This window comes from Melanaphis sacchari, unplaced genomic scaffold (assembly GCF_002803265.2).
Source record: "Melanaphis sacchari strain LSU unplaced genomic scaffold, SCAv2.0 Contig0_pilon_pilon, whole genome shotgun sequence".
NCBI classification, from domain to species: Eukaryota; Metazoa; Arthropoda; class Insecta; order Hemiptera; family Aphididae; genus Melanaphis; species Melanaphis sacchari.
In genome coordinates this window covers 25,299,328-25,327,222 of record NW_020270366.1, presented here as the reverse complement: position 1 = coordinate 25,327,222, position 27,895 = coordinate 25,299,328, and the positions used below count along the sequence as shown (strand labels likewise).

At 26.5% G+C, this 27,895-nt stretch overlaps 2 protein-coding genes across 2 annotated transcripts in view; one reads left to right on the top strand and one right to left on the bottom strand.

Moving 5' to 3' along the window:
* The first annotated feature begins 1,145 nt into the window (after positions 1-1,145).
* Positions 1,146-18,893, top strand: LOC112596035. Its single transcript, XM_025341484.1, has 4 exons — positions 1,146-1,457; positions 1,592-1,761; positions 10,896-11,126; positions 18,630-18,893. The coding sequence occupies exons 2-4, from the start codon at positions 1,686-1,688 to the stop codon at positions 18,767-18,769; spliced, it is 447 nt and encodes a 148-aa protein (XP_025197269.1). The 5' UTR covers positions 1,146-1,457; positions 1,592-1,685; the 3' UTR covers positions 18,770-18,893.
* A 1,442-nt stretch (positions 18,894-20,335) lies between these two features.
* Positions 20,336-27,895, bottom strand: part of LOC112601320 (mucin-5AC-like) — a 35,152-nt gene continuing 27,592 nt past the window's right edge. The window contains exons 8-12 of the mRNA XM_025348867.1: positions 27,294-27,533; positions 27,082-27,219; positions 24,367-24,495; positions 22,850-23,167; positions 20,336-20,741 (exon numbers count right to left, since the gene is read on the bottom strand). Coding sequence (XP_025204652.1) covers positions 20,688-20,741; positions 22,850-23,167; positions 24,367-24,495; positions 27,082-27,219; positions 27,294-27,533 — 879 coding nt within the window. The 3' untranslated portion in view covers positions 20,336-20,687. The remainder of the gene's footprint in view (positions 20,742-22,849; positions 23,168-24,366; positions 24,496-27,081; positions 27,220-27,293; positions 27,534-27,895) is intronic.

Here is a 27,895-nt window from a genome sequence, read left to right as displayed (position 1 = left end):
GCGTTATTAAAATTCTTTAATTTTAAAACCGGTCGATAATTATATTATCATGTACTGGAACATTTTTTTTTTTCAAAACCGATTACGACGAGCTTAATTCCAATGATTATGTGCACAATCTCTCCCCCTCCCCCTCAGAAATAAATGGCTATTAAATTCTCACTCGAGAATCCGTCGACCATCGGCCGAAGTTACGCTTGGGCCGCACATCATAATCTGAATACTATTTTGTTTACGATTATTTTGTCGTCGTCATCGTCGTAGTCGTTATTATGAATGCTATTATTATCAACATATTATTATCGCTGTGCGGCGCGTAACGACCGTCGTCGGCGTTCGCTTCACGACTAGCGTCCCCGCCAGCGTCATCCCGCAGCTACCGCGATCCAGGAGAACACGTCCTGTGTACCACTGCAACAACAGCACAACAGGTAACTCAATTACCCCGCCTCCCGTGCGTACACACAACAGGTACCACGGACAAACAGTTTAATACCCATTTGTCTGTTATATGACTGTGATATCGCCAACGGCGGAACATTACGCATATTATTACGTGTTATACTAATAATAATGATAATAATATTAATAACACTATAAACACGGTCTGCCGCACGTCCAACCGGTAGCGGCGTCGGCGGTAGGACATGCCACCGACTAATTAACTACGATTATTAACAATACGAATAATAATAGTTATTATAATCGTGACGACGGGACGCCGCTGGGGCGAGAGACGCGCGTCAGAGTTTCGCGGCACCGACCTCTTCGGACGGGGGGGGGAGCCGGGGGACGCGCGTTTCCCTGTCGCGCGAGTACACTGTACCTGCAGCAGGCGGCCGGTTAGCCGTGTCACGTACACACCGCTGACCAGGTTTCCGCGGGCGGCGACTCGGAAAGCGGCGAGATCGTCGTCATCGGCTCTCGTTCTCTTGGCCGGCCCATACCCTCGGGCGTCCGTACGCGATATTTCGCCGCCGCCGTCGTCCCCGCCGTCCCGCGCCCAGAGTTCGGGTCGTATTCCGCCCCCTCCCCGCCGCCGCCGTAGCCGCCGCCGCCGACTGGTCAGCAGCGTCTCGCGCGCTATACACGGCCGACACGCACGCGACGCCGCGCTCGTTCACCTGCGCCGCGGGCACGCGCGCGTTTTTCCGAACCTCCGCCGCCGCCAGCACACACACCGCACCGGATAGGTCGACCGCGAACACTCGCGCTCGAGAAAAACTCCCGCAGACGGACCGACCTCCGACGACGGGGAAGTATATCACACCGTGTCCGCGGACGAGACGCGACATTCACGACAGCATAACGGCGAGCGGCTGACGTACCGGTCACCGAGAATTACGTGACACCACCTGTAGGCGAACGCCGCGTAACAATAATATAAGTATAATATTGTAAACGCACTTTCTGTCCGCCAACATCCGTCGACGCCGCAACACTACCGCCGCACATAGGTATATACACACACACACATATACATTTTTTAATATATAATATTGTACGACGTACATAACAATAATATGGGCACTTGCCGTAAATAGCACTATGATTTTGTACACCGTTAATGGGCCAATCACTGTCGTTGTAGATCGATCGTTGTGTACACCGGTTAGTCAGCACCCGTCACGCACACCGCCGTCGTTTCGCGCCGACCGCATCACCGACGAACGCCGCGCGACAACATGGCACGCTTGACGTTGGTCGTCGGCATAGTTTTCGGCTTCGTCGCCGCGTCCGCCGTCGGCATCACCACCACCGGTAAGAAGACACTATAAGAGACCACCTGCACGTAATACTACGCGCCGTGAGAACGGTTCCATTTTGTCTGTTTGTTTTTTGAAATAGCTGTATCGTTTATACCGTCGAACCGACGATGACGACGAGTACATATTTTTTTCGGCGTTTTCGTTTTGCATTTATTTTCAACCGAATAAAGTTCGATCGATGGCTATGTGATTTAACCAGTAGTCAGGTTTTTATAATAATATCCTGTGATGCAATACTGCAAGAGTAATAATTTGTTTGCTTATTTGGTATATTAATGTTTTTGACGATATTACATACGTATGTATTAATATACGTAATGTTTACGCAGATTAAAAAAATATCCTAAACAATTTAGATACAAACGTAATAATATATTATGTAATAGAATAAAAATTACTTATAAGTTGATTTGGTGACCTGTTCTAATGCAATATATTATGATGTATAAGCACTGTTTTAAATTATTGTTAACGCAGTATAACTTTATCAGGTTATTGCTTTATATTTTTTTTTTTTTTATCGAATATGAAGTAATAGAAACACTTACATTATTTTTTAATACTATCACCGATTTTTAACAAAAATTATTATTAGCTTCACTATTATTGGGTATATTTATGTTTGTTTGAGTAAAGTTATTATCTTAAAATATATTATAATTATCATCAACACACGCTTTCAAATTTTTTTCGTGAAATATTTTTAATTAATTAAAATAATGTGCACGAAACAATATTAATTAAATATTAATGAATAGTTTTATTTAGTGGTGTATAACGTATTATTCATAATATATTAATATAATATGTACAATGATTATATATTAGTATACAAATAAATATTCCTTTTATATCAATATGACAATCAATTAGTTACCTGAAACTGTTAACTAATTATAATGATAAAATTAATATGTCCTACATCAATAGTAATTTACACGTTGTTATATTTATTATAGTTACATAATTTATAAATTATAATATCATCACAAATACTAAATTCTTTATTCGTATAATAATTGTATAGCTTTTGTTTTAAAAAAAATTTTAAATTCGTGATGTTTCTAAATAATTATTATAATCAAACATTTCGTGTACAACATATTTCATATTTGTTTAAATGAGAATGAAAATGTGATTTACTTCTAAATATATATATATTATTTATTTTAATTTCACTAAACCAGTAGATTAAACAAAACGAGTACAAGATTATTTTCAGTTCAATTCATAAACACACAATGTATCAAGAAAAAATACTATGTAATATGTATTGTAATAATATAGGGCATTTAATAGACATGCACAATATAAAAATTACAATAATTCATTCATGATATTTTAAATATAATAATATCTCAACCTTAAGTAAGTTTCAAATATAAGTCTTAAATTTGAATTCATTATAACGTATGCAATAGCATACGTAATACAATTATTAGCAGAGGTGTATGAATACCTACGTATATCAAATTCTATTTGTAAATATTTTATAATTTATTTATATTGAGATTGATTAGGTGTATTTTTTTTTCTATATTAGTAGTACTTATACAACAAATTAAACTTATATTTGCAAATATTATAAAATTATTATTATTGTATTTTATATTAATATTTTGATTATTAATCTATAAGTAAACACCAAGCAGCGTGACAAATTCGTAAACTTGTAGTTTAAATATCTTAAAATAAATGTGTATAGGAAATATCAATAAGTGTTATGGAAAAACGTTTCAACTAGTTTCAAGTCTTTGCAATTAATATTTTTTGAATTATAAAAAAAAACTAAAATCATCATTACAAATATTATTACCTTCCGTTAAAATATCCAATTTTGTCAAATAATAAATATTGGACTTAAAATGTATATAAAAAAAAAATATATAAATTAAATGTATTTTTTAATTTTTAAATGCGATAAAAATGCTTATGAGGAATCGTGTAATAAAATGTCCAAACTCTTTTGTTGAGAAAAAAACAATTATTGACAAATTTAAAAAAAAAAAAAAATTCTAATGTCTGTAAATATACCCACCCATAGTATTTATAGTAAACATTTAATTATTAATATCATTATTTAATTATTACACAATTATTAATAAATTAACTTCAAATTATAAAAAATATTAAAGTTGATTTTACGTACTTAAATATTTCTACTTTTCAGTATTTTTTTTTTTTTCAGTAACTACTTGAAATTGCTTTTTATTTACTCTCTCCCCTTCCCTTGGAAGAATTATTGCCTATTGTATTTAGGTATCAACCTAAAAACCACCATTTATCTACTAAATAATTAACGTTTAAGAGGTAGATATACATAATATAGCTAAATAGTATAGTTTTTTTACTGTTTTTCAATAGAGTGGATAAACTATTTTACTTGTAATTTATTCAAAATTTCATCAAGACAAAAATGAATAAAAATTAAAGTATAAACTTTAAGATTTTGGAATTTTAACTGAATTCTTAAAAATTGTTTTATTAATATTAGCTTCCAATTAATAACTATAATATTATATAATATACCTATTTTATTCATGTAAAAATAATATCATAAAAATAATAGATTTATAAAGTCTAATCATTTGTTAAGCCTGAAGCTTTAAAAATGATATTTAAATTGCATTAAATAATTCTATCATTCACGTACAATTTAAATTTAAGCATTATGAAAATGTAACATTATAAAGGTTTTTTAATTATAGTAAATGTAAGTTGAAGACTAAACACACTTGTTAATGAAATTTATCCATAACGAAATAAGTCGTGTAACTCAAGTATACATCAAAACTGTTATCGGAATCACAATTTATTTAGAAGGATATTACTACACCCGTATATGTTGTCTCTATCTTATAAATAACATACATCATGGCAAATTGACTGTCAGTAGAACCGATGCTATGGTGTTATTTTTAATCTTTAAGTAAATTGACCTATTATTAGACTTAAAGGTATGAACATTATCCGTCATCTCTCATCGATTTTTAACGATATTTTAATTTTTAAGCAAATTATATGCATTTTTATATTTTATTATTATACATACTTATAACTTGTTTAAAAATTATAAAACCATAAAAAACCAAGAAATAATAGATAATTTTCTTACCTTTAAGTTCAATAACAAGTAGGTTAGTTATAAAAATAAAGGTAACAAAACAATATCTGTTTTATTAAAATCAAATAAAGTTACTATGTTGAGCGTTTGTAAGACGGAGACAATATACGTGCGGTTGTAACTTATAAATAATATCCTCTTAATACTCAAACGCTTATTGAGCTAATTAACTGAATTCGAAATTTTCTACACAGGTAAAATTAATTCTAATATAAATTTAAACTGAACTATTACAAATATTGACAAATTTCAACAGAGATTAACCACGTTATATCGAATTAAAACCATGTATGATTTTATCTTGTTTAAAAAAAAATGAATTTAATTAATAATTTATGTGAAGGATAAATAATTATATTGTAAACATCAAATATGTGCCTTATGCAGAATTACAAAAGGTGTTATCACGGTTTATAAAACTTTTTCCAATACCATGACTTAACCAGTTTATTAAATCTAAATGTTAAGAGATTGAAATAATGATAATTATGTAGATATTAATAGTTTTTCAAAGAGGTGTAAATACTTAGACCAATAAGTGATATTAGAAACATAATTGTTTAATTATAATTGACATTTTTATTATGGTGGTATGGTAAACTAAACTAATTTATACCAAAAATATTGTATTTTAAAATATAATTTTATGTTTAAAATAAATAATATAGGTTAAATGTTCCAAATACCTACTATCTTTAAATTACAAAAAAATAAAAAAAAATAATTCTTTGTTTAAACATCTAATTTTGTCCAAATTTTAACAATTTCTAAACAATAATATAATAATAATAATAATACTTGTATTATATTTTTTAGATTTTCTAGTTACAGTATATAGTACCTCTAAGATATTTTATGTATTAAACTTTAAGTCTTTAGTTATAAAAATTCAACATTTTTAACATTTTTAACTACAAATTACTTGCAAAATGTAGTGATTTTGTACAAAAAATCGTATATATTATATTTCTTTAATATTTTTAAGGAAGCTATTAAAACATTTTATAACTTATCTTGTATTCAATTTTCAATTTTTTAATATAATATCCAATGATTTGACAAAAAATAAATTTACATTATACTCGTAATATTATTTTTCACTTGAGATCAACAGCTAAATACTCTTGAAAATTAACATGCCAATAAATTAAAATTGATCATACAATACCAATATATTATATAATAATATATAAATCGTTTTATGTTATTATCAAAAAATATAGTTATTTATTTTATTATAAAAATGAGTGAACTCTATGAAAAAAATTAATATATTTAAAATATCCCATTGGTAAATTTGATTTTTTCACGAATCAAATAATCAAATAATAACATAAAGTGGCATTGAAAGTATAATGATTACACTGCCAATGCCAATTAACGATAAAACATATAATTTTTAAAATCAAATACATATCATAATAATAATATAATTTTGTTTTTTCGTTCGCGCGGGGTACTATGACATTACATCTCTTCATTTTGAGAACTTCACGATCATGATCGTAAGTATAAAAACATTTTTTTTCAATTTTTATTTAAAACTAAAATAAATATTATACTTATTCCAATTCAAAAAAAAAATTAATTATAATGATTTCTATTATCTTTTATTTAGAATCATCCATTGTGGGTTTCAAAAATATATAATTGAATGCGTGCGTTATAAATTTCAAAAAATGTCTAAATTTTTTACACTGCACAAAGTTGTTGAAAATATATCGTTTTTAGTTTTAGACCGACAAATGGAAGCTTATAGTTAATATATTCCTTAATGTCCGATTACTGTTTTAACATTATGTATAAACGAAATAAATTATTTTCTTAGATATTTAATTTAATTTTTTTAACTCAAGAAGCTTTTAAGTTAAAATTATTAGAATTTTTTTCTTAAATTCTAAAGATTAAATATTTTTCCAATATATTCCGGTAAAAAATAATATGTTAAATAAAAATCTTATGGTAAATTTAATTGGACCTACTAAACCCAAGTTTATACTTAAAAAAACTTTCGGTTACTTACAATTTCTAGTTTCTAGCGTTTCTACTTTTAATTATTAGTAAGTTAGAGTATATTTAGCAGTTTTTTTTTTATGCGATTCGACATTAATGCAAACATTTTTATGAAACATTTAACATTATATCCATTTATTATTAAACCCGATATTATTATTTTGCTATAAAAATATGGATGATAAGTGAATAAAAATAATTCTATTGACAATATATAATATGCAGATAAATATAAAATAATAACAATATTATATATTTAAGTCATTAACCGAGACTAGCTGAAAAATAAAATTAAAATAACTGATTTCATTGTCACTTAAAAGCAAAATAATTGTAGCTATTACGCACAATTTAAACATTTTTTAATTACTTTTGCGAGTAAAAAGTAAAAATTCCGATTTTTTCACCACGTTTAAATGTAGGTTAGTATGGTAAATTTCGTCATTTTGCTATTAAAACCAAATCAAAAGGTTTAAAATATATGACGTATAAGTGTATATAATCATATAATATTTACCTTCTCACTACTATAATAGCTCTGTTGTTTAATTTTCAAGCAAATTCGCAGTTACCGCATGTGCAAATGTCGGGTAGTCAACCATTTTTACATTACTCGGAAACATGTCAACACGCGCGACCGCAAATCGCATCTCAATAATTATTACAGCTTATATACCTACTTGTACGATAATATTATTGAAATATTTTAAGACGCTGGTCCTTTGTTCAGCTCTATAATTAGATACCCACATTTGATTACTAACGCACAATTAAGTACTTCTGCACATGCCACTATATACAACAGTCGGATTTTGACTTGAAATTTCCACTCAGTCGTTTTGAAATACCGAAATTTCTCGGTGCTTATTGTCACCTTCTATTATTATACTAAAATCAAACAAAAGATCAAGTCTTCTTATATATCCTACACATGATTCATGAGTAGGTACAGAATAGTACTACAAGGCAGATATACATAAAATTATTTCCTAAAGCTATTGAAATATCACTATATTTTTTAACGGTTAAAGCGATTTAATAAAATAATGATTTGTATCATTCGATGCCTATATTCTGCTTAAAGCAGTTATGGGAAAATAAGCTAAATAATTAGGTATAACTGATCATTAATATTTAATAGTTTTTAATAAGCACTAAAATATTAGGTTGATGTATTATTATCTATTATGTAAATTTTATAATCAAAATTATTTAAATTTAACAATAAAAAAAATTATTTTGTAAAATTGATAATACTCCATATTATATTTTATTGTTGCCAGTGATTACTTGTATTCTTATTAATTATATAATATATTTCAAAGTATTATTATATCTCAATTTATTGATCCATATAACATATTATATTGATTTATTCAACTAATTACCTGTATTAAATTTAATTAATTAATTTATAATAAATGTGTTAGATATTTTTTATAAATCATTTTAGATATAATAATATTTATAAGCTAGGAATTGATCATAGATTTATTGATTAACAGTTAAATTGGGATGATATTTTTAATAATATGGTTTATATTTTTCACTTTTGTAAATACGGAGGGAACTTAATAAGGGCTTCAAAAAATATCATTAATTTATACATTAAACTATACTGTTTTATTATTATTGCATAAGCACGTTTTAATTACACCATCTTTTATGAAATCTGTTTTAATTGATTTATGTTACCTATTTACAAATGCTTATATAAACTAGGTATTTTACAATTATTTTAACAGTAAAGAAAATTCAACGAAACACAATTCAAAAGTTCAAAGCACGTTAAATGTCAATTATTTAATTAATCACCATTGGAAAATTTAAAACATCTTCAATACTTACGTATAATATTACAATCATTATGTTCATAAAGAGATTCTTAAATATTTCGCCTGAACAAAATCCCAAGTATTATAGCTGTAAATACTATTCTGCAATTTATTGATATTGTGTATGTAACAAAATAAACAACTATTTTTTATAATTTATAGCATTGAAACGTACATAATGCTATATATTTTAAATTATAAAACCATGTATTTATCATTAAATTTGTTGGTGTTATAAGTCAGTTTTAAGTAAATTGAAATTCCGAGAAACTACTATATGTATTCGTACCCAGGAAAACAATATTCTATATTAATAAAGGCAAAGATAATATGCTGTCAAGCGTCAAAAACACCATTTATTTAAAATTATAATATAACAATGTAGGTAGGTAGTATAGACTATATGGATATCTGCACGTGTAGCAATAGTCTGAAAGTTTGAACAAGTGGCATGTTTAAGTGTATCAAAGAAGGATGTTATTTTGTTCAATATAAATAATAATAATAACTTCATCATTATTAAGACGCATGTTGCATATAATATTATATAATATTATAAAACATAAACTCAATCCAATAAATAAAAATAGCTTGAACACATAATGTAAGAGTCTATTATAAGTTCTCCTACTTATATTATTACTATCACTACTCTGTACTACAGTATAAAACATAGGCAATTTTGTGAGACATTCGATACAACTATTAAATGCTGAAAAGCTTAACAACAAAGAAAAAAAGTATAAGGAAAACCATCTCCGGAATTATTTTATATGTAATTTTCATTATTAAGTGTTAAAGTATTCGTATGAACTAAAATTATGTATTTTAACCGTTATTATACATATAATACATACAGACTATTAGGCAGATGTAGCATTACTTAGTTTTATTCATTTTACTGTCGTTTTAATAAATTTTGATTTTTTATTAATAATAAGAATCTCAAATTTGTATCAGCTAATTAATAAATACAATATCAATAACTATAATTATAAGCCATTAACTTCGCTAAAATCGAAAATAGTATATATTATATTATAATAATTCAGTAAGTTAGGTATACTTAAGTATATCTATTTGCTAATTTAACTAAGAAAATGTAAAGAACTGTATTGTACTTTTTTTGAATTGTTAAATGTAGATAATTCTTATTTTTATAATAGGTAATAACTAATAATACATTATCTCTCAGTCAATAGATAAATTTAAATTTAAAAAATACAACAACAATTCTAATAGAAAACTTAATCTATGCATTAATTTAACACAATTGTTGGCTTATTCAAAACACTTCTTATTTATAAAATGTAAAATATTTATATTTATCTAATTTTAATTTAAAAAATACAATTTGAGATTGTTGTACATTCCTCTATAAGTTATTTTTAGAAAATTTAATGGTTTATTGTCTATTACTCATTTAGAAATATAAAAATTTCCAATTGAATTAACATTTGTAAAATGTTTGTGTTAAGCTTTAAATAAAATATTTAAATCCACAAATCGATTTTTATATTAATAAAACATTGTAATGATGTTTAACAATTTATTGTTAAGTACAAAATATAACTACTTTATACTATTACCAATTACTATATATATATATATATTAATTATAGAGATCAAATTATAAATAAGTTAGCCTTTTGACAACATCAACACGATTAACGATTGTTCGGATCTTTTTTGTATATTATATTCAACTTCAAAAAAAAAAAGGTTTACAGACATTATATGTGCACTTAGCTAACACAGTAAAATAACGATGACGTCAAGATTACATAAAATATAAATTTCTTTGAAATATTCGAAACATGTATACGCCCTAGAATATTCAGCTTCCAGTATCCCTATTAAAATTATCTAACTATACATTTTTCTCTGAATAAGTATTAGGTACCTAATATACTATAGTCTATAACTATTAAAGTATTTAAGTGAATTTTCAGTAATTTCCTTAAACGTTTGATGATTATAGGTACATAAATTATTTAAAAAATAAATTAAAATTAACCATCATTCACCTAATTATTAACAATTTATGAACGTTTAATTATTTAAATAAAATAATAAATTATTTCAATTTTAATTTTTATCATATGAATACCATGAAAATTACAATTGACAACAGAGTGCTTGTGTTTATTACAGATGATGGTACTGAAGGTTTGTCGGCGGTGGCAGCACCTTGGGATGATAGTCGTATGGATGAGAGGATCTACGCCGATACTCCAAATTATCTGACATTTCAGCTGAACAGCAAGAGATATTCCGTACCTTATCATCCAGTGGCCAGGTTGAGGGCCAGTCAAACGGCCGGTGTAGTGCTACCATACGGCATGATTGCTAACAGAAATTACGTAAACGACGATGTAAACCGATGTAATGATTTAAGTAACAATTTTACTTAATTTTATGATACAATAATATTAAGTCTTATTGGTCGCGATGATATAAGTACATATTTCTACTTATACATGTACAATCCCTAATAACCCCCCCTTCCAAGCCCTCTTAAATGCGTTTATACAAAAAACTATAGATGTTTATTGGCCAATTTACTGAAAAAAATCATAGCAAACAAATTGAGTTTCAAGTTTCTTTTTTCATACTAATTTCGTCCGATGTAAATATACCTTACTTACTTATCTGTGTAATACAGACTTAAAATTATTGTCAATAGTAATATTGAATAACATTGCTAAAGGTAGGTTAAAAATATTGTTTCAAACATTTGGATCATTTTTTAATAATTATTAAAAACGTAATTTATAATAATTAGTTACACAAAATATTTGATGTTGTTCATTAGTCATTACTCATAAAATTTCACTCACAATATTATTAAACTCGTGTCTCAAGAATTAGAAACTGAACAGTGCTCTATGGTCAACGATCATTTCAAAAGAACGACATGCAATCTAAACACTTTATTAAACGTGTAAATGTATTCATAAATTTCAAAGTATTTTCAACAGATAATAATATGATAATACTCACATATAATTAGATATCGGTACATAAGTATATTGGAATAAAAAAACCAGGACTTAATTCATATATCACGCACTTAACTCAATTTTTATATTTAAGACGCAATTCGTAAATTTTTCTAATAATCCGACTGCTATATTAAGTACTATATAGGGAAGAGCAAGCGCCGTGGTTTTTTGTTACCTTTTGTAGTACAAGGTACCTAATAGATTTATATCTATAGTTAACACTTAACTGCCGGTGAATAATATGCGCATCGTACCTTTGACTTGACGATCATTAAGAATTAGGAGGTACATGTATCATAGATTCAAAGGTAATCAAGAATCGTTTTGCTATACCATATCACATATATTACCAAACATATTATAATTTATAATACGTGAGCGGTAAAATGGAATTCCACAGCTGGATTTTCGTTATCCTTAAATAACACTATTGCATACGTGAAAAATGGAAGAAAAATATAGCTATCTATTGGACAATCGAGAACTTGACAGTTCCAGGATACAAATTCTGAGAAAACAATAGATGAATATATAAATGGATAGGATATCCTCATATCAAATATACAATGTTTATTATATATTATACATGATATGTTATGACAAAATTATATAGCGTAAAGTATTAGAATATAAACACCAACGTTTGCAACTTTCTAAAGCCGGGTTCACAGTTATGTCATCAGTAGTGCCGTGTCCAAAACTTAAGCTAGGCCCAACTCACAATATATCATGGTTAGTGAATGATAACATGAATACAATATCCAATCAGTTTATGATACAATGAACACGACACAACTATCAACTACGACTTAGTTCGGAACTTGATTTAAGAGAACGCCACAGCCGCATGTGTTGTTCTCATCGCACATGCATATCACACAACAAATAAAGGTTCATCAGAATTCATTTTATGTTGTTACCTTCAATAATGAAATAAATGAATCAATCATCAAACATAAAAGTAAGAATATTATCTAGGCTTATCTGGGCTTTTATTATTAATATCATTTTAAAATGAATTATAGCTATGTAAAATATTACAACATTAAAATGCTCATAGCTCACTTTAAAATTATAATATTATGGCTTAGATAATATTCTTACCTATACGTTTGACAATAGGTAAATTTACTCAAATATTAAAGTTGACAACATATTAAAATGTATTCTGCTATGTTGTATGTATGTAAAACAGGAATATCACATGTGGGTGTGACGTCTTCTTAAGCGATAGATGCGGTTTATTAGCTAATCGTGGTATAAGGCATAAAGAGTTATACATAGCAATATAATAAGCAATTATCCTTCATGCCAATTACGTTAGATTCACAGATACACGTCTGTTATGTTGCGTTCCTTGTATTGTATTCTGACTGGCTGTTGTAATCATGGTGTTATTTTCACTAACAACTATGATCTATCGTTAGTTATCGTTAGTAATCAACTGTTGGAAACAACGCGACAGATGACATAGTTGTGAATTTAGATCTACACGGTTTTTATATCAGCGAAAGTTTAAATAATCTCGACCACGGTTTTGATTATTTGAATCAAGCAGACCAAACAGTAGATCACGGCGTTCGCTATATTTGCAAACGTTTACTTTACCGCGCAGAAAACTTACATCATGAATTTATCCTTCATTAAACGTTTACCAGTATGGAATTTCCTCTATGAATGACGACTTTCTGAATGCGTCACGTTCTCCTCCTAACTTTACTATTTATAGGTATCTTTAGTTTTATTCATCTTAAAAAACGTACAAAAGAAATAAATGTTCATTTCAAACCACTAACGCGTTCCGAAAATGACCGTCCTACAGATAATATGTAACAATAAACCACGCATAGCTTAGACAATCAATAAACCATTCCACTCATTAGTTCGGGCGCTCATAGTTGACGTAGTTATATACTAGTCCCCATATTTTCCACGGCAAGCCGTATTGTATTTTAAGTTTATTTCAATTTCATATGGCGCATCATTTAAAATCAATTGCACAATAAAATATCAATAACTCACGACACTAACAGTTTTGGTTCAGTAGGATCTAAAACACGATCTATAAATTATAGCCAGAAATAAATATAAAAAAAATATTATCAATAACCTATTGGAATAGAAACACATGTTGGAAAAAAAATAATTTAAACAATTATTCTCACATGCAATTGAATGAAAAAAAAGATAGGTATTTACAATAAATGTCCATGGATAAACGTACCATAAGTTTATAAATACGATCTGATGTACTAGCCGCAAGAGTATTCTATGATGATTATAGATGCATAATATGTAGTGTTGGAGTGTATCTATCTCTAAATATTGTTTTTTGTAAGCAATAATTTGCGTCAATATTTCTGATAACTATCAAAATATGAGAAATAATATACTCGAGCCCTCAATTATCTGTGATAGAATTTCATTACATTTTATAAATATATATAATTATATTATTGTTTGGTATCGATTTTATCTATTTGTAGAATAACTTAGGAGGATTATATGAAGTATCCCCTACAGCTGTCTATACAAAAATTGTATACTTGTAAACTCTTATGAATTACTTAAAAAATATTTATGATGATTTGAAGTGGTTACTACTATATTGGTGAGCCAACTTCACAGTAGTTGACACTGCTCTTTCATTGAAACTCCAATAACCGCTGAGCGGCAGCTGGTACTTCAGTGTTAGCATGACATATTTAACAAATATGATATTGTGTTCAACGGTTGTCTAAATTATTGAGATCTTAATAAAATTAAACGATATTATAATAATAGGTATGTAGTCACTTAATGCAAAATAAGCGCAAGAATCAATAATTAAAAAAAAAAAAATGGTGATTAGACACAAAATATGCATTTTTAAATATCTATCTTAGTTTTGAAATTGATAGACTTTATATACATAAAAAATTGTATATATATATAATAATATTATGATGTTATTACTAATATTTATAATTTATGCAAACAGTCTTAATAATAAAATACTTTTATACTTAGATAAATATGATCATATGGTACCTAAATAAATTAAGCTAAACCTTCAAACATAAACAAAATTCAAACATTCCTACCAAAATAGTTCCATAAAATATAAAACACCCAAAGTACCTATTTAAAATAATGCACTAATAATATATTACTCCATAATGGTTAAAGATTTCTTAAAAATGTTGACGAAAATTTTATCAAACGCTTACACTTCAATCTAATCGACCATCACAATCCTTTAATATTCGACCAATCCGTTTGTACTACCTATCCTAAAATCTATAATGATTAACTTTAAACGCAACGTAACAAAATGGTATCGTAATCTTTAAGCGTCTAAAATCAATCATTCAACGGCCATCGCCATGCAGTTCAATCAATAGACGAATCATTAGTTTCTTTACTAAGATATCTGAATTAGGTACTTAAATAATCCATCATTTGCGCTTATTGCAATATAATTGTACACAGATTGAAATAAATAAAATCAAAAAAAATAAATAAATAAAAATAATTTGAAAGACTCTCAATCGTTTAATCGTGTCGTGTCATAGTCTCCATTGGAGATAGGTGAATTGGGTCCGCGATAATTTGGGTTCGTTTTGAAAGCGGTAATTTGAGTCCCGGCTATAAAAAGGTAATAGATAAGTTGGGTCCCGGCTATAAATCATTGGCGCAATTAGGTCTAAAATATTAAAAACTTAAAACTTTAATATTTCATATTTATATAATTTACTTTTGAATAATTGTTACAATAATACGTCATATTGCATACAGTGTGGTACACCGCCTGGACACCAATTAATTTTACGCATGATGTTAATGTGTGTATACACAGGTATTCTTCTTTATTTAGCTTATTAACATTTTTAATATTATTTATACCATATATTGTAAAATTTGACATACTATATTATTTAGCGTATTAACATTTTTTTCCCGGTACACAATTTTTTAATCATTTATACCATATATTATTTATTGAGAACATAATATTATAAAAACCACATACATTTTAATTTATATTTTTTTTTCCGGGACCCAATTTACTGAGATAAGGTCATTTGGGACCCAATTTACCAATCCCGTCTCCATTCTATAATGAAACTACTTTTCGTACTATAAGACTTCTCGTGGCCGCAGGAGATTCGTTTTCGTTGATAGACGTGCGCGTATTCATCGCCTTATGCCGAACAGACAGCTAGCGTTATTTCGATACAAAAAGTTTTGTTTTCTTTTCATAAATACATATCATACATTAAACATGTGACAAGTTATGTCAATTTTAAATGACGAAAATGAATAACTTAATACGTTGACCGATCAATTACAATAAAAAATAAGATTTTTTTCTGTAATAACATTATTATTATACAATAATAGAAAATCCCACATGGTGAACATAACTAACAATCAAAATATGTTCAGAATATCGTGAAAATAAATTATTATTCATTTCGCATGTTTGTCGATACTCTAATTATGACATTATTTTTAAAAACCTATTATTATTCAGTTCGTATTATATAGTTTATAATAGCATATATGATTATCACAATATAGTATTAATACAATGTAACCCAGATCATTTATTTATGTATTGTATTCACTCAATTTATTATTCAAAATTAACCACCCAAACAATATTTATTTGCGTATTTCAAGTCGTCGTTTGAATGATCGAATCGTTGTACTGACACATACAATATTCGTAATTAAAAATAGGAAAAATAAAATCATTTCATGTAATAAGTAATAAAATGTATGTATAAATTACTATAAATAAAACGAAAAAGGTATCAACAACAATAAATATTGTGATTATTGGTTACATTAAAAATTATACAATACGTATTGGATAGTGAGCGATTTATGGCTATTTTTATGTCGACATGATCCAACTGGATCAAACTCAACAGTCGTATATAATATATTTTATTATGTATGGTTTGTACTTATACAAAAATATATAAATATGTGTAATCATGACAATCATTTTGAGTGACAACCATAAAACTCAAAGGTACTAAAATTAAAATTAAGCATGTAGAAATAATTTTAGTATGAAACAAATATATATGCAGTCATATCGAATTGTTGTAAATAATAAAATGAGTTGAATAACATTTTCATACTATACGTAGATCATAGGTACCTACTATAATTTAATAAATTATTATACACAAGTATATATTCAATTAGTTTTGATAAAAATCAATAATCTAAATTAATAATTTTTTTTTTTTTTTTTTTAATAGCATAAAGTAGACAATTAGTCAAAACAAACTATTTTGTATTACCTATGATTATTAGGTACTTACATATTAAAATGCTTTGAATTTTGTTTTGAGATATCATTTTTAAAATTATTTAAATTTTAAAATAAGTATTTTTCATTAATAATATTTAATACATTTATTCTTCTATATTTATTATTTTTAAATTGATATTCATAGGAGAACTATTACAGACATAATACAATTTAATAGGAACACTCATAATATTAATATGTAAGTTACCACTATCATTTGTGAAAATAATTAAAAATATAATAAATTAAAGTAAACAAGTACAATTTTTGTTTCAGAAAAATTTGATTTTTTTACATTAAAATTTATCACACATTTAATTAATAATATTTTAATATTGGTGTGAATTCGTAATATTTTCAAAAAAATAAATGCAATTTCGAACATTAAGTTGGATATATTTTTATTTTTTTGTTTTAGAACTTTTAATCACAATTAGAGATATAAATTAAATAAACGTATCATTAAATCTTAGAAAATGTATTTAATATTTTTTAAAATAACCTAAAATTAAAATTTTAAAAATACAAAAACTATAGTTTTACTAAAAAAATGGATTTTTTTTTGCACATGCTTAATTTAAAAATAATTAGAAGACTAGTTTTTCTGCGTAGTTTATGTTGAATAATTTTTGTCATTAAGTACACTACAATAATTAATTTATTTAATTTAAATTCAATGATAAATCGTTGTACACGAAAAATAATTCTAATTGAAGATAGTTTACCTAATTCCTAAAAACTAAATTCCTAAAGGATATGTACCTATGTGGCTATGTGGTTATTACTTATTAGTAATTTATTTTACTATAAGAAAGAATGAACTATTTTTTATAAAAAATGTATAATATAATAAAGTTTCATATTATAATACTAACTTATAATACAAGGCAATATATTGTTTATATAAATATACCAATAAATAGGTAGGAATTATATGCGTATAGTAAAAGTTTTTAAATTAAAATAAAACTATAAACTAAATCTAATTTTTAACAGAAATAATATATAAATTCAAAAATCGAAGTACTTTTACTGCTCTTAACGGTAAAATGTCTTGTTATTATTATTGTGTTTAAATAATAATAACAAGAAAAAATCTAAATGTCATTGTTAGGCAATAAATTAACTATTCCGCTCACATTTTAAAATTATATATTATATAAACTTCATTCATTTAAATAAGTGTTCAGGAATTATTTTTATTTTTTTTAATTAATTGATAAATAATCTGTGTAAAATAAAAAATAATTATAAATTTCTGTATGAAAGCTTTAAGTATTTACTGAAATCGTAAAAATAGCACAAATTAAAATAAAATAGAAAATAATGACTTGGAAAATTAAAAGTACCTACCTATTAAAATATGCAACGAAAAATGAAAAATAAAAGTTTCAAGGTTAAATTAAAATACTTTGAGTTTGTGGCGTGTGCTAAAACAACGACGTTTACATAAATATTGTTAATGCAATAAAATAAAATAAAGATTATTTTTCTACAAAATCAATCTTGGTGTTAATTAACACGTATGTCATAGTATAATATTTTAATCATATCATGCCTGTGTCATTGCAGTTGAACCAGTATGGAAGCCGACCGCTGCTGAGCTATTGAATGTGCTAATGAACCGTCGGAAGAATACAGACACTGGAATGGACAACACAAATTTCATGCGATTTGGCATCAGTAAAAGAACGCGTTTCTATGATAATTAAAGAGCCTTCAGCGCGCTTGCTTCTTATTTCTGTAACGGCCATTGTCGGCTATTATTATTATTATTATTATTATTATTATCATTATCATTCCAAAATAGTTAAATATTGTTTTGACATTGCACTTGAGAAGGAGAAAACAAAAATTATAAACAAAATGTCATAACTCATATTTTATCGTTTTGTTTTAATTTTTAGTTATTTTATTGGTTTTAATAAAATATTTTTTTTTCTAAATATCTCATCACATATATTCGTATACAAAATTGTAATAAAAATAATTTAACATACTCAAGTTATATTATTATACTATAATAATATCCCTACATCTGCGTGCACACGTATACCCACGAATGAGACGTAGTTATAATATAATATAATATAATATAATATAATATAGATTAGGCATTTGTATCTAATGCAATATGTGGACATGCAGTGAATGAATGGTTTTCATTTTTTTTTCAAGATTTAAAAAAAATTAAATTCGCAAGGTTTGAATAACCAGAAGAACAAATTGCTCTTGTAGTGTCTGAACAATCTGAACACAGTACCTAAGTTAGTGATAAAAAAACAACAAAAAAAGAAAACAATTAACTAACTGTTATTTTTATTATTGTAAACATTTCGTACAATGAGTAGCTAATGAACACGTCTTCTGCTTATCAAATATTTATTATTTTTTACACGTTACGTGTACATAGGAGTATAAAATATAAATATAAATAAAAAGATAGGAGGAAAGTTAAAGAAATATTTAATATCTATCACACAGCATACCTGTAGCTATATGTTGGCTAAACATAGACGAATTGTTATTAAAAATATACTGGTGGTAAACGTATTAACAGTAGTCCTGTCAGTATAAAATGGAAATAAAAACTTAGGTATACGCGACAATTGGTGATTGTTGAATTGGAAATACTTTTAGCCCATCTCCAATGATCCGCCAATGCACAAAGTTCTCAGACTAAAAAAAACATTTTAGACTACTGGTCACTTATGAGACCATCGTACAATTATTATGATATTATGTTATATCACTATACGTTATTTACAGAACAAACTACGCTTTAAGAACAAGCTTTTTTTTTAACATATAAATAATATATTTAAGTATAATAAAAAAAAAATATATATATATATAATACTACTTATGTATTTAATAATTAAACGCGTATTTAACTTATTAATATGTATGTGTGTATAATATATATATATTATATACATTAGGTAATAGTTATCTGTATTAATACCGACAATGCGAAAGTAAATACGTAAAGAGGAACTTTCATTATTGTTTTACACGAATAGTAAACAAACATAGTACACATATTAAAATATTATATATTGAAATACTTTTACGACGGCTATAACAATAATAAATCCACATAATCTACTATCGCGATGTATGGTTTCAATGTAGGAAAAAACCATCGGGTAGTACAAAAAGGGAAAATATCTTGAAGTTAAAGATTTTTATATACAATCAATTTAAATATTTCTTCGATAAATTTCATAAAAATGAATTGCAATAAAAACAAAATTGTAATTTACATAATTAGTATTACATACGTAATAGTTATAAAAATAAAAAGAAAGAGAGTTTAATTGTTAAATTATTTAACAGTATTTTTCAAAAGATCTTAAACATATGATGAATCATTTAGCACGATTGATCATGAATTATAATTTGCTTATCACAGAAACGCTGATTGAACTCGGAGACTATTGATCATCCTGACTTAAAATAATTTTGTTCGGAACCTATTTGCGAACTTCTAAGAGTTTCATAAAGAGAGTCACCATATTATAATAATATCAACAAATAGTAATAAAATATATAATAAAATTATCAATTACTTATATAATAACTAACGATATAATGCGAATATAAAAATAAAACATATGTACGATGTCATTAAAACGAATCCAATACACCTCCTGAGAGTTTACTTGCATACAGATTCACCACCTGAAATCATTAATATGTTCAGTTAGACTTTAAACAATATAAATAACTATATAGAGTGATTACCAAGCATTCACAGTACACACTATGCACATACCCATTTATTATTTTTTTTATTTATAATGAATTCGGTTTTTGGAATTTTAGAATTGTTAAATAGAAACACTTAAGGATCATATTTTCAAAACTTTTATAGTGTTAATTTTTTTAAGAATTAAAAAGTAAATACTCAAATAAAGATTTGAATGAGTTATTTCTTAGTTATAAATTGTAAATATATGGTAACTGCTAAAGTTAAAAAATCTTTAAATACAGTTTCACGAAAATTTATTATTTTTAAATAATTAATTTCATTCAAATTTGTACTTAAATTTCTTAAAAAAATTAATTAATTTTTAAATATATTCATTACATTTCATGGTTTCAGTATAAATTACTTTTTAACAATCTTGTGTTTAATTTTCAAAACTTAGATGTAAAAAGAAAAGTTTTTATGAATTTCTAACTATAAAATAGTTAACAATTTTTTTATGTTATTGACGAATTTCGTCAAAATTCTAACTTTAAATGCACATAAAAAAAAAATTATCTATGCATTTTTAATATTTATATACAAATATAAGAACAACTTTTGTGAGAGCTTACATAAAATGTTCAACAATTTTGACCCAGCAATTATTGATATTTATAGAAAAACATTTTTTTTAAATAAAAATTTGTCATACCTAGAAATAGCTCCAAAAAAAAAATTTAATAAGGTAAAATAAAAATTATAATATAACACTTGGTTAAAATTGAAAATATCTACTGATATTTTGAAAAGAAATAATTATTTTACAATTGAATATCCGATTTCATAAAAATTTGAACTTGAAATGCTTATAAACATTTTAATTTTCTCTCCGGTATAATTTTTATTTTTTTATAAAGGTCAAAAAGCATAGAAAGAAACCAGTATTAAATTTTCAAATCTTAAGTATAAAACTAAATTTTTTATGAATTTCTAACTACAAAATAATTTGATAATTTTAACGATTTTCATTAACATTGTGACTTAAAATTTTCAATATTTTTTTAGTTTAAAAATTATCAACTTATGAGAACTCATTTAAATCGTCTATCAATGTTGTTCTTACGAGTATAATTTTTTTTTTTTTTTTTGTATAAATGTAAACACTACTTCATAATTCCACGTATCTATATTGATGGGTATGATATATATAAAGTTATATTATATGACGTACAATTGTACAAAAATAATTTTCGTAATAATATTAAGTGTTGAGTGTTGATGTTTCATATAACTGTGATTAGATCAACAGGGAGTAAACACTTGTTAAAAATAATATAGTGCACGTTTCTACTGCAATAACTGCAGAATAAAATGATATAATGACTTGTGAAAAAAAAAGGTTGGTTATTCAGAAAACTTTTTTCGGCTCGTTAATCTCTGTGCGGGGTAGAGGTGGGATGTGCTATTTGTATAAATTGAAAAATTTCATTTAAAAACTAAGATATATTTGAATAAAAACAATTCTCGTTCTTCTTAATGGTACTACACGAATATTTTAGAGCACTAATGCTCCATTTATAAATCGGGAAACAAAAAGTGTTAACTGAAACGATAAAAACATTTACATAATACTGAAATTAAAATCTACCCATCACCTGAAATGGCGAAATATCTTTCGATATACAAGTACTTCTATTCAATAAAAATCGTATGTGGAATTTAAAATATTTTTTAGGTGCGTCCATCAACTGACAGAACGTCTGAACACCGAAATCCGGTCGTTGATATCATTGCACACACGGTTTACAATTTTTTTCCCCCATATCAGGATAAAAAAAAAAAAAAATTAAATATTGTTTTCATACTTGTTAAGAATCTGAGATAGCCAATTTATATAACTATAACAATGTACGAGAACAAATAATACTGTAAGATAACCTAACACCTGTATATTTTATGCATTTATTTTTTTTTTAGGCAATGTATTGATATAATATGTATCACTGTTTAAGAGACACGTTAGGTGGATAATGAAAACCTACTTGAGTCCTAAGTCATAAATATAATTTATATTATTTTCAAAGCAACATCATTATACCTTATATATGAGAGCGTACTGTTCCCTGGTCTGTACCGCGCCGGCCCTGCATCGCCTAACAGCGTACACAGTTTTCGGGATGTCGACGGTCCGAGTCACTTCAAAATCTCTGATGGCCATATCGCACGCGATAACCGTACCTGTTCGCCCGGTTCCGGGGCTGCAATGCACCACGTGGGGTCCGCTGTTGGTTTTCATGTGCGATCTGGCCTCCATGACGAACGACAACATTGCACCCGGATCGGACGGCACTCCCTGCACGGGCCAACCTCCGTACCACAGGTGTGTCACGTCCCGCCAAAGATTCGTCTCCAAGTTCTGCCGATACACAAGAAAAAAAATTAAAACCACATAAATTGTATTTCGTGTAAGCATAGTAGCAATAACCTCCTGGAAACCTAAAGTTGTAAGTGTCAAAATTATAATTGAACGCTTATTAGCAACTGCATAATATTATTAAAATATTCTACATACGCGTTTATTATACTGTATTATATAACCTGAGTAATACTCATGCAGTCCCGTCCCGAATTAAGAAATTTTGAGATAATTTTTAGGTACCTCTAATTTTATACCAAATATTTATAGTAAGTATTTTAATTATTATTAATTAAATAGGTATATATAGTGCATAAAATAAAATCTTTTCATCTATAAAAATATTAACTTTAAGAAAAAAATTGAAATCGGAAATTTATTTTCAAAGTACTGTACTACTTTTATTTTTTAATTTCCTTCTTGACATTTAATTTTATTATATGTCAGGTCATATGAACAATTAATTAATATGATAGTTTGATAATATTTAATGGAACTATCAAGGACCACTAAATCATGTTTAAACGACCATTGGTTCACTGTTCACTATTGATTCGTTAAATGTTTAGAGATTTTTAATGCGACTCGGCAATAGTATTTTATTTTACAGTTAATAAATTTATAGACGAGATTTTATAAAAATTTGTTATAATGAAAGTTAGAAAAAAAAATTAATTTAAACAGATACTTCTACGAATTATATTTAACGTTTTATAAAAATAAAAATACAATTGTAGACAATTATTTTTATTTCATATTCGTGTTCTAAAAAAAAAAAAAAATTTAAAAGGCCTCAAAAATCTTAATCTGATCTTATCTTATACACGAATAGCTCAAAGAACAAAAAAAAAAAAAAAATGTGAGTGATAAAAAATATACACTTACATAATAACAAGATAAAATACTCGCAGTTTTATAAAGTGATATGAATAATATTTATACATGTATAAATTATTGAATGTAGGTACCGTTGTCTGTTTAAATATTGTAAAGACTAAAGAATGGTTTGAATCTTTAAGAGTAATAACTAATAAAAGTGAAAATATGATATATTAGTAAGTCTAAAAAAAAAAATCATTAAAAATCCTCAGCCTTTCTTCTCCCCAAATCCGGATCACACTCTGTGAAGTGTCCATGTACGATTAACATGAAATATAACTGTTGTATTATGCTAATATATTTATGGCTTAGGTTAGTACCTTTAACTGTAAACTGGATATTATAAACTTCTCTTTTACTTCTCGCTTCTTCAATGTTATTTGATAATCACCAAACAACCGATGGCAGTCCAAGACTTCTGAAGGTGGTAAATAGTCCGCACATCTTTCCTACACAAAAATAAAAATAAATATATATTAAAACATAATAATATATAACGCAAAAAATTAAAAAGCAAACTATATTGAATAAAATGGTTAAATTTTTATATTCCTGACTATCTCTAGTTATACGTTTTTATACATTACTATTACACTATTGTGTATAAGCTATAGTATCGATTAATTTACTTCAACATGGTTTTGTACACGAATGAGGGTACATCATAAATTAACATTCAATGTCTGCTAAAAAAAATCGACAATAAAACGCTCTTTTTTTACATGACACAATCAACAAATAAATATAAATAAGGGCATAAACAGAACAATTAATGAATTATGAACAATGAAATATATTATAAAATACACCAAACAAATAAAATTACAATATTTTTGAAACTATCTCCATTAAAGTTAAGCTACCTATCTATTCACCACTATTATATCGGCCTTAAAAGTTAATTTTATAAATAATTATTATTCTTTTAAACATATAGGTAATAATTTATAGTTATAATAATATGGACTGGTATAAATATATAGTATTGTGAATGTACGCACAAAAAAATAAAAAATTATAAATCACTATTTAAATATTGGCATTTTGTAACAATATTAAATGTCCTTGCAAATAAATCGTGATATGTCAAATAAATGTCGAATTATTTACTTTCGATTTAAATGTATATATAGTTTAATTTAATATTTAAATTATTATAATACCTTTTTTAATGAATAATGGTATAATACAATATAATATAATTGAAGCATTTATTTTATATTTAGACAATGCAATTGCTGACTAGAATCTCTTATATCTATTACTTTATATTGTTGAATAATCATACTTCACAGATAAAATTTAAAAAATATATATGTCTATAAAAAAAAAAAAAAAATGTATTGCTTAAAACAAATAAGCATTACATAATTAATTTATTATTATAAAAAACCCTGTCTTTTGCTTTTCTAACTATCTCTTTAATGATTCAACATTTTACCATAGTGATTTTAAGAAACAAACAACTGTTTTTTTTTCTTCAATCCAATTAAACAAAAAACATAATTAATTTAATTGTTAGTATGAAGAACATAAAAAAATGATTATTAATTTATACGAGTATTATAGTACTTGTTTTTACACACTAAAACATAATAAATAAATAATTATTGAATACCTAGCTGCTAATGTGAAACCTATGTTATATTTTACATTTATATAGTTATTACTTTCGAATATGAGTCATTCTGTATTGACACTATTTTAGTTTAAATACCACCTATAATAGTTATTATTTTAATTTATTTACTGTGAAAATGCATCTACAAAACACTGTCCTTATAGGAAACTAAGTACATAGTAAATGGTATGATGAAAAATTAATGATAAATATATATTTTTCATGTGAAATTGTGAAAAAGAAAAACATGTATTTTGTAATGATAACAATGCAATGGGAAGTCATTTGAAATTTATTTAACAAATAGTTATTAAATTTGGGTATATTTTTCATTCTTAATTTGTTTGATTGTAAAGTTAAGTGACAGTCTGTAAGACTACTATATCATCGAAAATTCACAAGCATTTCAAAACAGCTTGTCTGGTGTGCAATTTTGAATGGAATTTCTATGACTCAATTAATATCCATAACATGTCTACCTACTTAAATTATTTTTAGATAGTATACTATAATAGTATAAATCATTACATTTTAATTGCATGGTTATAATCACAGATGAAGTTTTTTTTTAATTTTATCGATAAAATTGCTTAGATGATAAAAAATCCGATTGTTCTAATCGAATGAATACAAAAAACTTATAGTATTGCATAATATAATGAATTATTTTTTATTGCTTAGAAATATATACAGTATTATTGTATATTTAATGTCTTACATAAATTATCAAGCATTAAGTATACATACAATGCAATACAGTTAAAATTTTTCCGAAAATATTTAATTTGTATTAATGAATACAGCTGTGTTTTGTGTATTTAGCTAAATATTCCTATTAATATTTGAGCTAATGATATCAAGCTCTTATCATAACAGTGGATTTTAATTTATTAAAATATATAAATTGTAACATAAACTTCTTACCAAGATCTGAATAAACATTTGTTTATAATATAATTTTTTTCTTTTTAACATGCACGATAAAACATATCACAAGAAATATAAAACGATTTATCAAAAATTATTATTTTCCTATTAAAACATACAACTTTTTTAAATAGCAGATAAAATACCAGTTAATTTTGTTTTATTTTTTATGATTAAAAATGCGATAATTATTTTAGATTCAATTGAATTTATGAAAATACACATCAATAAATAAAATTCTATGAAATATGTGGGACGAGAATTTAGTATGGTTAACCTAAAGAAATAACATATACATTTTCTTTGTACCTTGCTATATTAATACATAAGTTCTCATAAATTTTATAAAATATGTTAGAGTTTATACAATATAAGTTATACTATATTATTACTAACAACGTATAATAACTCAACAAATAATTTACACACGCAATATTAATAAAGTTTATGTTAAAATTTGGCTAGACAAACTAAACTTTAAACTTACCACTCCTTTTTCAGTCAAGCTAGTAACCATAATAATGACTCTAGTATTTTGGTCCCAAATCATTTGCCAAAAGTCGGGAATGGTGGATTGCATCGGAGCTTGACAAGCGATATAAAACTTTTCAGCACCCTTATAACCCTAAAACAGTGATCAACGTTTAAAGTGTATTTCAAAATACCTATACAGCCATAATACAAGTAAAACTATCATACCTTGACATAATTGGCATTTATGTAGTCTGAATTCAATCCAGAACCACGTGGATTCAGCAGAACTCTCGTTTCTGGCATTGGTATAACATTGGCGTAACGGTTCTTCGTTTCAGCACCCGGTGGCAACTCGTCTGGTTTCACTGTAATCACTGGTATGTTGGAAAACTCTTCGTCAATCGCCGGTCGATCTTCCGAAAAGCTCACAAGCCCAGCAAAGTTCAATACGTGTGAACAAGCCGACTAAAATTAAATACATAAGTATACCAAAATCAAAACATTCAATCAAACTTGAGTAGGTACATCTTTCATAAAAATTGTAAAAATACTCCATCGTCTACTATCTCGTCTACTTGACCTACTGGCTCTGCTATCTCTTCTCGCCGGTACAGTCCGACCGTACTTTTGACGAAAACAACACCAATAGCACATAATTTGCACATAAAATAATATTTTTAGAAGATTTCTACTATTTAACGGTATATCGTGTACTATATGTTAATCTGGGCGTAACAAATGTAAACTAAGCTATTAAATCCAAACCGAACATGTTATAATATTATTTGTGATCACGACAATTATTATTTATAATATTTATAACACAT